The 15,061-nt window shown below is 34.5% G+C and overlaps 1 protein-coding gene across 6 annotated transcripts in view; it reads right to left on the reverse strand.

Annotated features, from left to right (window-relative positions):
• Positions 1-4,210: 4,210 nt before the first annotated feature.
• LOC149802968 (uncharacterized) overlaps positions 4,211-15,061 on the reverse strand; it is a 76,797-nt gene continuing 65,946 nt past the window's right edge. For 5 of the 6 annotated variants that reach the window (XM_089952500.1, XM_089952499.1, XM_089952502.1 and 2 more), the window contains one exon: positions 4,211-13,645. In XM_089952500.1, the coding sequence (XP_089808626.1) occupies positions 12,549-13,645 (1,097 nt within the window). In that variant the 3' untranslated portion in view covers positions 4,211-12,548. The remainder of the gene's footprint in view (positions 13,646-15,061) is intronic. The other variant, XM_089952503.1, reaches the window with a different exon arrangement.

The raw sequence follows: 15,061 nt of genomic DNA on the forward strand, positions 1-15,061 counted from the left end.
GCCTGGTGTGAGGCTAATATGACTGGGTGGGTCATGATGCTACATGTCCGTGGCATGATGCCCCAGTGCTAGACATTAATATAAACTGTCACACTGCAAACATCATAGCAATATGACTGAAAGAGTGTTACAGCTATGTTTTAAGTCCAAATCACACACACACACTCCAAGACCAGTATGTTATCTTACGCTACTCACACCAGACAATAGTATGTAAAGTGGAAGTAAAATCTAGGATACAGAGGAAAGAAACAAATCAAGATAGTACTTCAAAGGGACTGGTCAAAAATAAATTCCAAGAATTCAAGATAAGATCATTTCTTTTTTTTTAAGTGTTGGGTAAATGTTTAAGCATCTACACAATAAAACCACTCCATCTCTTTTGTACATAATGTATAAATGAGTGAAAAAGTATGAAGACCTCTGTTTTATCTATGAAAACAAAGTCATATGGACAGCGTTCTTTTGCATACCAGGGCCCAGCAACATGGAATGAATTGCCCACTGAACTTAGACACAAAGACACAGTGATGACATTCAAGAGGGCTCTCAAAACTCACTTATTTCGACTGCAAGAACAAACTTAAAGACCTAATAATATTTCCTACCTTAAATATTCGCAGCATGTTTTTAAAAAATGTTTTCTAATTTCATGGTGTTTGTTTTTGTAATCATATCGTTATATGTTTTTTCTATCTTATAGGTGTTGTCTAATGTTGTAAAGCGCTTAGAGCTTCTAAAGATTAGGCGCTATACAAAGTCCTCATTATTATTATTATTATTATTATTATTATTATCCACTACTGCTTATAGACAATACTTAGAATTTACTTGGTCATGAGATTCACAGATTGGAGACTGCCTAGTGGTTAGAGCATCTGCCTTGGATGTGGGAGGTTTTTGAGTTCGAACCCTGGCTAAGTTTTACCAAAGACTTATAAAAATTGGTACCAACAGCTGCCTCACTAGGTGCTCAGCATTAAGAGGTTAGTGTTAGGACTGGTTGGCCTGGTGTCAGGATAATGTGACTGGGTGGGACATCATGCTACATGTCTGCGGCATGATGCCTCAGTGCTAGACATCCCTATAAACTGCACAATGCAAACATCGTAGCGATATGACTGAAAAATTTCTAAAGCTACATTAAAAATCCATATTGCACACATACACAAATTGGACATTGCCAAAAAATTTGATTATTATTCATTTTATTGGTGAGATTAAAAATTATAGAAGTCTGAGAAAGAAATGTAAAGCAGCTAATATTTATAAAATTAAGCAGAGGTTGGCATGGCAACAGCTCAGCTTGTATGGACATAAGAGCATGTGGATTGTGTTGCTGGAATAACCACTAGTTTAGGATACAAATTGAAAAGAAAATCTTGACATATAGGATGAATTAGGTTTGGGTTATTCTAATTTTACAGATACAAATGGAGAACTATACTGCAATTGACAAAATGCCAGAGAAAGATATCATTTTACAAATCCAATTAACAACAGCAGTGGTAAACTATCAGTATCATTGCAGAGAATTGATTTTGTTGTTAAAGACAAAAATCCAATGAACTTGAAAAGAATAGATTTTACTACATCAGTGACAAGAGTGAAACAAATACTGTTTTAAAACCAGATGGTTTTTTACAACCTTGAAATGTGTGTAAATACAATCTGCAGGAATGATGTCAAATGGTGGCAACAAAAAAGTGTGGACACTGAATGTTTGAAATACAACTCAAAAGTTAAAATCACTCCCAGTAACGATTACAAATTATGTACTAGCAAGTGCAGCTTATATTATTGTTATTCAGTAGCCATATAACTTCACAGGAATCGACTTAATTTGATACAATCTGTGAGGATTTGAAAGTGATAAAATGGTACATTTTTACACACACCCCCACCAAATCAATAACTCCAAAAATTAGTGGTTATTATTTGGTTACTAGAGTGTATTCTTGTTAGATGATAGCTGTAATTGCCACAGTGGACATGAAATTGACATTATTTACATTTTGGAATAACTATACACCATAAGAAGCTGTATGGTGAAAACCCCTTGGCAATATGACTTTCCATTCAGGTGTAGCGATAACAAAGTTTTCAAGATGGCCACTGTGGACATCAGATCAGCACCATTTCATTTAGGACCAACAGATGCCATCAAGAGTCTTTATTGGAAAATCCCATGTTGGTATGACCATCCATTCAGGATGTGTAGTGATAAAATTTTGAGATGTAGCTTTATCAGATTGGCACATTTTCATTTAGGACCAAGACATTGTAAGAAGTCATCTAGTGAATACCCCTTTTTATTATCGCTTACATTCAAGAGTGATAACAAGAGTTTCAGGATGGCAAATGGTGGCCATACTAGACATCATATAAGCACTTTTTAATTTATGACCATCATAGTGAATATCCCATGTTGATATGACCATCCATTCAGGGGGAGTATTGATAGCGTTGTTTTCAAGCTTGCCACAGTGGTGACCTTACAGGGTGCTAAAGAGGCACCTTTTTTCATTACAACCAACTAGACCAGAAGATATAAAGTTTCATGCATCCCTTGAAGTATTTTAGGAGTAGCAATAACAAACTTGTGGTTATGGAATGATGGATGATGGACAACAAACCATCTCACAAGTTCTTCTGGTCTATGAATAGTTGACTTAAGAGATCATTTAAGAATTACTTAGAAAAACTGCAATATTCAATGAAAATGTATTAGACACTGGATTACATGAATGAAAGATTGAGAGAAGACTTCATCTTTGAAGAACCTGGATGACACTTTTGTCTTATGATACATCTACTCACACAGCAAAAACATAAACTTGAAAAACCTAAACTTATTGATTTCTACCAATCATTCAGTACACATTGTAATGTGTGAAGCACAGCCATACAGAGTACAGCATATTATTTCATTCCAAGACTGTATGTAAAATATGTAGCTCTTGATAAGCAGGAAAAGATACTGCATGGAGGTCAATACCTCACTGCTTGCATTCATGGAGGTAAATACCTCAATCCAATGCCTCACTGCTTGCATTCATGGAGGTAAATACCTCAGTCCAATACCTCACTGCTTGCATTACTATTGACCTGATTTACTGTGACGGAAATCTTATACATCCTTACCTATCTACCTTTTGGTATGTATGCATGACAATTCAACCAGATGTGTCCAACCCATAACCCACATTCAGCTGGGTCTATCACGTTGTGTGGCCTGCAGCACTGTAGGCAGTCCTTTTGAAAATAAGCATTTTAATTGATATGCATAATATGTGATAAAGAACTAAATCTGCAACTCTTAAGCATTTTTTATTTTTGGCACCCATCCTAAAAAGGTTGGATGCCCTTGAATTAGATGGTAAACTTTTGATTTTCAGTGACATACACCTTTTTGTGTTCATGGGTGGGGTATAGGGTAAAATTTTCTTTGAAGCCAGAATATTTTTTGTTCCTTTGTAACTGAGAAATTTTAAATTTTTTCACCAAATAACATGAGACATGAAAAAATGGTGTGTGGGTGTGGGTGTGGTTATGTGTGTATGTGCTTGTGGAATTATCTAAACTCAGAGAAATTTGGTTCTATTCCTTTCTACAGAATACCTATACTCGGCTACAAAGCGGTTAAAGTCCAATAAAGTATATTGTTGTTTTTGATTATATTTTCCTTAGGAACAGAACCAAAATAAAGACAAGTTCCTGTGGTTTATGAGCAGACAGACAAATGCAAATGTAATGTCTGCTGATCAACATTTACAAAGAAACTGACCATGTATAAAGCAAGAATAATTTTAACATTTTGTTCAAATGGTGGAGTAGATCTTCTGAAGATGTCAAAATACCAGCAGTCATGGGAAGGATGACGCATGAGCAAAACAGCACTATACCAATGGTTTGCACCCATGGCTATGCATGATTTTTGGACAAGTGAAGTTAATTTAAGTGACTGCTGACATTTAATGCAGAAACACAGGATACAATGACCCATGCTTGAAATGAAATATCACAGTCACATACATCTACAATGTTGCATTACTCCATCTCCAACAATTTTCTGTAACTCCACTGTAATTCATGTTGGAACATATCCAGTGGACAATTTTGGACCTTTGCAAACCTAGGCCACAAAAAATTTAAAATTCAAAAGGACACAGGGAAAATGAGATTTGGAAAAGAAAACATACTACCGGTATTCTTCTAAAATTAATACATTTATTTGCGGAAGACAGCCTTGAGTTAAGCATATACAATGCATACAAATATTGATCTAAAGAAAGAAAACTGCCAATGGCTGCATGACTAAATGCAAACCAGGAAATATTGGTACAAGTATACTTGCTTATAAGGCAAGTTAAACAACAAAAAACAAAGGCAATGATCTACTGTAGCATGATGCACCTGCAAATCAGGGTCTATGCCGTTTGTTATACTAATTACTCTTAACAAACTGCACTGACCCAGATCTGCAAGTGCATTATACACTGGCAGATCTGGGTCTGTGCAGTTTGCAGTTGGACTCCACTTATAAACAAGTATACATGGGAACAGCGATTTCATTTTTACTGAAGGCTACAGTTCTCCAATGACATTTAAATATCTGTTTGAAGTGGTTCTATAAGTAAGTCTATAAATCTTAGAAAATGGCCTAAATATAAACCCTAATCTCAGTCTTGATGCCAGATGGACAGACATACTTCCAGAGACTTCATCAACCCATGTGCAGGAACTGTTGTTTAATCTGGCCAAAATATACTGACAGGTGAGAAGATTGTACAAGTGCATGCACACAAATCAGTGAGATGAATAAATTCTTTGATGCCAATGCATTTCATATCTAATATAATCTAATGTTACATCAAACAATTCTAAGGCTAAATTGGCTCATGTGAAATTGGACAATAATTATAGCAATGGCACACCAAGAATAAACTTGATCCAAAAATGATGATAATGTGTATTTGATATGCGTTTATATAAAATGCAGCCTTCCTGCTTTCTGATGCAAAAAGACCAAATATTTACAATAATTCTATCAATTTTGTCCCAAATTTAGCAGCCAAAATTGACACAAAATTATGAATGCTTTGACAAACAATGATTTCTTGAAATTAAAATTCACATTCTGACAAATTATTTCTTATTAAAGGGGCATTTTCAAAAGCAAATTATTAAGCTAATATATTACTGTAGCAATTTCAAAGTGGAAAGCAAGTTTTTGTTCAATCTGAAAACAACTCGGCACTCACATAAAAGAGTGCATCAATTATGATGAGTATTCACAGCTCTCCTTTGAGAACCCCTAAAAATCATGGCACACAAGTACATATGAGAAAAAAGTACCATAAAACAATGAGGAATTTATACAAAAACATATTTGTTACAATGCCCTGGTGGTATTTGAACTGAACACAAAATTGCCATTTATTGAAATGCCTTTCCATTTCGTACATCCCTTATAAAGTGAGTTGCCATCCCTTTCAAGAGGGATGTTTTTAATATATGCATAACATGACAGTATTGTTTTAAATATAAAACATTTAAAGTTGTAAAAATCTGTCATCTTTACAATTCAACAATTACAAAAAACTTTCCATGTGCTAAAATCTACTTTTGCCCTAGCAGATATAAGATACGATCTTAATTTCTATTTAAACAACTAAAGAGGCAATTCCTTGTAATAAGAATGATGGATGAATTTTTGACCCAATGGATCTACATTCTATGAAACAAGATGGCCATGACCTGTAGGTTAAGCCCACAACCAAAGCATTGCTGTAAAATGTGTGACCCTGAAGCCAAGGTCAAATGGTTAATGGAATGCATCACACAGTGAATTGTTTTGGTTTTCAGATTCATCAAGAGAATGAAGTAAATCCATTAAAGGGTTAAGGAAATATAAGCAAATAAAAAACCTGAACTACAATTACAATGCAAATTTTCTATAATTGTGACCTTGACCAGTCTATTCTTGGCCTTATGGGTGAGTGAGCATGTCAAAGAAATCATTTTCTTCACTTTATAATTCATGCCATTTACAATAAAAATCTAGTAAGAAGTTAATGGCATAAACTGTATCTGCAAATGAAAAACGTTTAAAACCTTAATAAAATTTTGGCACTGGAAATGTTACTGATATGTCACTCTTCTCACTAATATGGGTTTAACAAAAGCAGCAAAGGTTCAATGTCTTTGGATACTTCAGTTTGAATCATACTTTAACAATGAGAATAAAATAAGGCCATTTCTGACCCAGGTAACTGGTCATTTTTTCAGTTTGTACACAAATATATAACTTTGACATCCGCTTAAAAAATAATGTTTAAATGTTTAAAAAAATAAGTTTGGTAATGAATGTTTCTATTTACAAGGCTAAGACGTATCCTTTAAAGCATGGAAGGATCAGCAAAATCCTGTTACACTTCATATAATAGTCAATTATACATGTGCAAAGACATAATACAGTGTTCATAAATTAAAGCATGGAAACAGTACAGGTGAAACACAACAGCTTGCAGTTTTACAGTGAACTAGGCAATTTAATTATACTAATTATAAATACAAAATTACTGGTACATAAAAAATGGTGTCTATGCAATGAAATAAACATAGAAAATGTTAAAATCTGTGTACCTGACACCAGTACATATGGTGTGCATGATGTAAAGGAACATACAAGTTCCATTTTATATAACAAAGTTAATTATCATTTTGGAATACTTGTTCTTACAAATGAACATTTTCTTCTAACAAATGACTGTTTAATGAGCACTGACTTTAAATTTATTTCTTCCGTTTAGTACTTATGAAAAGCAACCATGACTGTACTAACTGCTAATTCAACTTTGTTGTCATTAGGCTGATAGTAAAACAATGTCCACAAAATGGTCTTCACCAGATGTTTCACAGTTACAGCATGAATTTCATATGTCCTTAATCTTGTGCACTATTTTGTGAGTTGGAGAACAAATTTTTTATTGAAATATTAAATATCTCTTAGTCTTACTTTGTCTAAGCTGGAAGATGCTGTGTTCTGATGATTAGACCCAAGGAGTTAAAATTACTTTGCTCTGGTGTAGCAAAGCTTGAAAGTAAAAGGATGAAAAGTTTTTGTGAAACCACTAGAACATGCTCTCATAACGGCATAGGAGTAATTTTCAGTTGTCCCAAGGTGCCAAAATAGCCCTAGCATCATGGTCTTTGTTATGACAGGTCCCTCTTAGTGAGAGATGAGTTCTCTTGATAGTGAGGAAAATCTATGAGAGGAAGCCTTGAGGTAGAAGGAGGGGATTCCAACACTTCCATCTCCCTTTAGAAGATGCCAAATAAAACTTACGGCTCGAACAATGCCAACATGCCTATCTTGTTTATCCCTTGCACATAAACAACCAAGACTAAATAAGAACTGGATCTATTTAAGGTAGCCGATTCTAAGCCTGAAACAATGGTTAGCCAAAAAAAGAGAGACTAAATCATAGGTACCACTAAAGTGCAAACAACCCTTCGTAACTGACAAGACATGAAGCTCACTCCTCCTTGCTGACTATAAGGAGAAGAGGAGGATTGTTGTTAGTGTATCATTCTCAAAGGGTTCATAAGGGGGTTTAGATAATGAAAGCTTCCATCTAGGCAATACTGAGCAAGATAAAGTTCTCTGAAACCCAAAATACCTGATCAGATCAGAAAAATGAAGGTCCTATCCAATGGCAGAACTGGAGAACTTGAAATGTTAGAAAGGGCTGCCATATAGACCCAATAGTAAAAACAGAACATTTTCTTTCTTTGAAATGAAGAGAAGTCTACAACTGCAGTTAAAGGGAAAGAGTAAGGATCAATGTACTTCATTCTTCAATAATTAAAGAAGATTCTCCATCATGACAACTTTGTAGGTATAATAATGAAGTGTGAACCTTCATGACGCCATAATTTGAAATTGGGGTAATATAGTGTTTGTAATTTTTCATACAGGTTTAATCAAATATTATTTTTGCAGGTGTATAGGCGAAAGGTGACAAATGATTTACCATTATATTAGGTACCAAAAATTGGTAAAAACTGTAATTTGAGTAACAGGTGTAGTGTAAAGGTCCTCCCATCTCTAAAATAAGCTCTTCTGTTGGAAAACCAAAGTTTAAAGTTGCAATTATGGGTATTTCTAAACAGTGAAGCAGAAAGCAGGAAATCCAACATTTTTAAGTACAGTTACACTGAAGAAAGCAAAGTGAGAAGGTTTGGTAATCAGGGGCCATAACTTTTCTAAATGATAATCTTTGAGTAATATGCAATTGGGATACCAATGGCATCCAATCACATGTAGAGGTGTGCTGGTTACAAGCAATATCACCTCTGTACATATGAAATTGTCAAGGGACATAACTCTAGGCAACATGAAGCTGACGAGTCATAAACCCATTATGCAGCATTCCATATTCAGCATGTACTTCTGAGAAAGGGACTAGTATAAGTGAAAGTTGTTCCTTGGCAACATGCACAGTGGAGAGAATGCTGATATACCTCTATCCTACTTTCATGGACAGTGACAGGAATTTCTTTACAAGTGGTAATTCTGAAAACAATGCACTATCTACAGCAGATTGATGATAAAATGGCTGCTCAAATGTGCTTGAAAAGTGAGCCTAAACTAGTCCAAAGCACACTAACTTTAGCCGCTATTAAGTAGGGAAAATGAATTTTGCAAGATCAGACAATATCAGCTTCTGAAAGTAAAATGAATGAATAAAAAAAATTAATAAAAAACTTTTTAAATAGGTATCTGCTTATTTTTTTCCCCAATATTCTGCTTAAGTCCAGGAAGTGAAAATGGCCACACTGACAGTCTTTTGATAGGTGCTCATCTTAAGGAATGCCATGCTGTATACTCAATAACTCAAATTACACCAATCAATTTTACACCAAAATAAAGGGAATGAAAAGTTATTTTAACAAGATATACAAATCATTTTTGAATTAACCAGGATAACCAGTGAGGGAAATTCGTTCTTTAATAAAAATCAAACCCTATGCAAATTGCAAAACTGCAAAGCACAACCTTGAAGACACATCTAGGTCTAAGAAAATTTTTACAATTCAAACTGCATCAGAGTGTGCTGAATAGTCCCCCAAGTTATGCTAGCTATAATGATTTGATGTAGTGGACATGTAATTTTGATGGAAAATGGGCAACAACTTTGTCAACACTGGACCTGAAGAAAAAAAAGAAACCAGGTACATCTAACTCCAAAGGCAATTTGCCTACCAAAATAGCATCCATTTATGTGTAAAGACTGCATATCTCCAAAAACTGAATAATAGAAAACAAACAAATTTTAAAAACTGGGGGGTCCAGGACCAAAAACTGGAAGTCTCAGAGGCAGGTCGCTCACTATCAAGAACTCTGTTCATTGATGTTACTCTGTTCAGTGATGTTACAGTGCGATGTTATGGACTATTTTTTACACTGCAGAGTACAATTTTTATGACATGTTATGAGGCTATAAAGTAAGTAGCATAGCATGCCCCATTGTGGGGTCCAAAATTCCCACCAACTGCTGTGGAGCCCAAATTTCCCACTAAACAACATTTTTACATGGATAGGTCCCATAATTAAGTTTTGCATTGGGGGTGAGGAAAAAACTTCTTTCAATGCTACTGTAACAAATAGAAATGTTATGTAGTGAAGCGAGTAAAAACAGCATGGAGGATGCTAGTTCAGATAAGCTGATAATATCAGATAATAATGTACAACTAAATGCTGAAATGATCAAGAAATAACAGAACCATATCTAAGCAAACAGTAGAAGGCTGATACAACTTCACTTAATCAAGTAATAATTAAACAGCTGGAAAATATTACTGCAAGTAAAAGGTATAATATTCCAATGTAAAGAGTCCTTAAGGCTAAAAAAATGTGTTTCCTATTGCACTGATTTTAAAATTATGGTAGGTAGATAGCTTTCTTAACATATATAATGATTCGTATATATAATGTACTCAGCACTTCAAATACTGGCCAAATGCAGCTCCACTATATGCTTAGATGTGCAAATCAATTTGGGTATTTTCTTTGTTAATTTTTTTTTTTTAACTCCGAGAGAAAAATAGTACTATGGTTGGCAATGAAAAACAGGGATAATGGGCCAAATGGAAACACAATTTTTTGGGATGCCTAAACAGTACTAAATTGTGTTTATCCAACATGTAAAAATATACTTTGTACTTGGATATGATTGTCATTCTATATAAGACAAGTAGGAAAATATAAGGCATTATGGCTTTTATTATACTGGCTGATTAACACAATAAAAATATTATTGATGTCTGACTGTCATTCCACAGACACTATACATACTGATACTTTCAAAAAGCCTTCGGGTGTGCGTGTATATATATATATATATATATATATATATATATATATATATATATATATATATATATATATATATATATATATAGACACACACACACACATGCAGTTGGAATAAATACACCAAACTACATGTGTATTTTGTTCCAAGTTGGTCCAAAAAAGGACCTTTTTCATGCACAGAGTCCATAACAGTATCATCAGACCAGTCCATTCTCTCCAGCACTCAACAAAACATAAATGTGGCTTTGCATTTACTACATGCCTCCTATTACAGTTTTTGAAAATCTTTTTCCTATAGACACTGTCAATACATTGAACAATGCATACTGTACATAAGAGTGATTACCCTTACCATTTCTTAATTGCGGAATCAGCTGAACATTTATAATTTAATACTTTGATAATATTTAGTCGATTTTTATTTCTGGTATTGTTTCTTGATCTTTATCTAACAAAAATAGACAAGTGTATATTTACTTCTATTAAAATATATGTACTTTCCTTAGTTAAACAAATCTAAAATTTGAGAATAATATTTGTTATTAAACTCTGATTTATGATGTATGTTTTATCTCAATCTAAAACAATAGCTTCTTGAAGGGACTCACACTCAACTGTCCTAAGATCATTTCCAGGAATTCAAGATAGAATATTTCTTTCCTTTAACTGCTGGGTGTTGAAACCATCTCTGATATTCTTGAGCAATAAGATTTTCAGATTAGCCATTGTGGCAGCCATTTTGGATACAAGATCAACTCCATTTTCATTTAGGACAAACTAGACACAATTTGAAGACTTGGTGAAAACCGCATGTTAATCTGAGCATCCAGCCTGGAAGTTAGAGACAAGATTTTCACTAAGTTCATTTTGGCATCAATATCTGAAATCTGATAATCCGAATTCATGTTATAACAAAGCACATTAAGACAGAGTGCCACTGTATATATTTTATCAATCTTGATTTGATGACATTTAATTTTGATCCTTATCTAACAAGGGAATCAACATCAACATAGTGTTCTACATATGTCAGCAAAACATGCAGATTGAGGAAAAAGATTAAGTTTTAAATCAGTTTGGTTATTGCATAGTATATACAATTAGATGTTTTGTCAATGTTGCAGCCTTAATTCCTGACATCTATTTTAAATCTTTGTCTACAAAAATATATATGAAGCAGAAAGTTCATCCCATATACAGGAAATTTTCAAAGTCTGATTTGACTTGAAAGAATATTAAATTCTTCTTCCACAAGAATGGTGTATGGCATGGAAGTTTCACTGATTAAAAAAAAGAAATGATCACCATACATCTGACAGTAAAAGTATTATTTTCTACATTTTTTATAGTTTTAGACAGTTTTCAGCAGACCATGACTGAAGAATTCAGATACCAAGTTGAGCTTATACTAACCAGACCTCAGTTTATATAAAACTGAAAATGGCAAATCAAAACTCTTCCATGCTACTTAATTATCTAAATCTAGCTGTCATTTCTGCACATAAGTAGTTTGGACTAGTAATCCTTATATGATATCATTCGGGGAGGTAAATGAAAGCCCCTAAATAATGGATGAGAATATACAATCGGAATTCAAAAACAAATCAGGACAAATGATGCAGGGGATGCAAGTGAAATAAACAACAGTAATGCACACAATGACCTAAGACTAGCATATACAATATAGTATATACACCAGTACGGCTATTTATATTAGCTATTTATATTCTACACTTGATCTATATTATGCTCTAGGTTTAAAGGTGTGCAACCATTCAAGTCCATTAAAGTGGACACTCCATTCAATAAAAGTGTATACATTATTATCTTCCCAAATCTGAATTTTCAATTCTCTTTGCTCTCAATTCTCTCTCATAACAATGAACAATTTTTGTTCTGAATGCCATTCTACAAGAAGGACACTTTTTTCTGTAAATCTTCTGCATCAGTAAATTTCACAACAGAAAAACCTGTATTGATTTGGTAGCTTGTTAACATTGTCTACTTGATTAACTGCATTCTAAACTCAGAATTATTCTGGCAAAAAACAAGTTCTTTGAAACTTTTTCTGAATTTTGAAACAAGTAAATGTACATGTAACTGTGCATATCACAAACAGTAATTCAATATAAGAAAAGTTCAAAGGACGTTGCTGATAATCCATTTAAGGATATTCAGGTTTAAATTGTAGGTACTGGATAAGTCGACCAGGTAATGGAAGTTTTTCAATATCTTCACTTTGATGTTGCTGAAGAATCCTAATACGGCACCGGTTCTGCAAACCTAATGGCGTGGGTAATTTGTATACCTGGATATGGTCTGTTACTGTTTCAGAGTCATTCAATAATATAGCCATTCGGCTTCCACACTGAGAAAAGATTGGCAAGTAGTTCACTGGACACAAATGCTGGCCACAGGTGTAACGGTGATACTGGATGCAGTGAAGGGTTTGAGATGTATCACCATTAAAAATATATACACTCACATCTACAGACTGCAAACGCCGCGATTTTCTGTCCCTACAATTACAACCATCTGTCACCATAATGGCAAAGATTAAATATCCATCCTTTGAGTAGAAGAGATCTTTAAGCACTGGGTGGTTACTGGGTCGCATATCATCGACACGTGGATTTGTGGCAAAAACTTCCCAGGACCTTGTTCGAACGAGGCTAAGGCTATTATCTTCCCCCTGAACAAAACTGGTTGCTGCAAACTGAGAAGAGCAAAATCGTGGGTCGAAGGCAAAAAGACTGGTTTCATAAGGTGTTGTTATCTGAGCAACTATATTTTTGGTCTTTAAGTCATACAACTGGAACTGAAAACTGTTGTTGCCAGTTTTTAGACCTGGAATTTTTATCATACAATATAAGCCATCTGGGCTAACTTCTCCTCTTAAGACTGAATTGAAAAACTCTACCATTTGTTTTCCAAAGATTCCCAAAAATTTGTTTGAACTGATGTCAATAATTCCAAACATGGTGTTCATATTTCTGACAAGATGCAGCACAACTGTGTTTTCTCGGTAACACAACACACTCTTTACATGAAAGTTCTGTATAGACGAGAGCTGAGCTGGTATATGATTATACTCAAAATGCTCTGCCATTTTGGTGAACTTATTTTTACGTCGAAAACTAAAACCTTTGCTGTGTTTATTGATATTGATGAGTCCCTGGCGACTAGTACAAAATGTTGGACTACAGTCCTTAAACACAAGATTACTGCATGTCATTGTTGTCTCTTTGAATCCAGCTGCTTCTGAAATCAAAAATACATTTTCTGTTAACAAGCTTTACAGTAATGGAAGCTAGACACTTAAAACGTAAAATAATGACAGTCCAATGGTTTCATGTGGTATTTTATGATATAGGTTATGTGGTGACACCACTTTTCGGATTGTCAAGACATCAAAAGAAGTCTTCTGGTGAAAAGCCATGTCAACTGGACTTTTCATTCAAGAGAAGCTATAACTAGATTTTCAAGATGGTTAATGTATTGGCCATACTGGACATCAGATCTGCACCATTTTCGTTTAGACCAGCTGAACAATATAAAATGTATTTTTGTGAAAACCCCATGCTGACATGCCCATCCATTTAGGAGTAGCAATAACAAGATTTTAAAGATGGCTACTGTGGTGGACATACATGATGTTCAAGCAGAACCATTTTTATTTTGGACCAACTAAACCACAAAATGAATGTGTGTGTGTGTGTGTATAGTTTATGTGTGTGTGTGTGTATAGTTTATGTGTGTGTGTGTGTGTGTGTGTATAGTTTATGTGTGTGTGTGTATAGTTTATGTGTGTGTGTATAGTTTATGTGTGTGTGTGTGCATAGTTTATGTGTGTGTGTGTGTATAGTTTATGTGTGTGTGTGTATGTATAGTTTCATGACAATCCTACAAGTAGTTCAGGAGGAGTAGTCATAACAAACATGGACTAATGGACAGATGGATGGATGACAGACAGATATAAAGGTATGAACCATTTTATACTTGTGAAGTGGCAAATTTTATGTCGATCTAACAAGAATACATTAGCTGAGACCAGACAACCATTAATTAGATTTATGGAGACAAGCGTGTATCATATCGCCATACTACCATGTACAGGAATGTCCTTTAGAGGGAGAATTCTGTTCCTAATTAAACATTTGTTTATACAGCAGCCAGGCGGATAATTTAGGACAAGGAAAACTTCATTTTCATGGTAAAGTTGTCACAATTGAGAGAACGCAGAAACTCTGTTACTCAAACTACCAGGGTCAAGTTGACCCTGACTTTGGCGCCTCTGGAAAAAGGCAGCAGAGATATTTGATTCTGATTGGTACGTTAAATGAGAGGGCGTGTTCCAACACAAAATTTCATAGGTTTTAATATCGCCCGCATCAAATTTTAATCAGTCTAAGCTTTTCCTACAAGAGGAGACCCAAAGGTTATGACTCCGGAAATTTGCAAGAAATTTCCGTAAAACTGTTGTCCAAAAAGGGGACGATTGTCGAAAGGAACCGATGAACTAATTTACCGATTAGAGGGAGAAACGTGACAGCAAAGGTAGTGTGACAATTCCATGTAATTTGTTGATGCCATATATAATGCCTTGCTGAAGTTATTTATTTGTATCTGCATGAATCTTTTTTCTACATTCGTGTAATAATTTGCTTTATGAAGTAT

Source organism: Sinohyriopsis cumingii, chromosome 3, assembly GCF_028554795.1.
Source record: "Sinohyriopsis cumingii isolate HCF-2022 chromosome 3, ASM2855479v2, whole genome shotgun sequence".
Taxonomy (NCBI): domain Eukaryota; kingdom Metazoa; phylum Mollusca; class Bivalvia; order Unionida; family Unionidae; genus Sinohyriopsis; species Sinohyriopsis cumingii.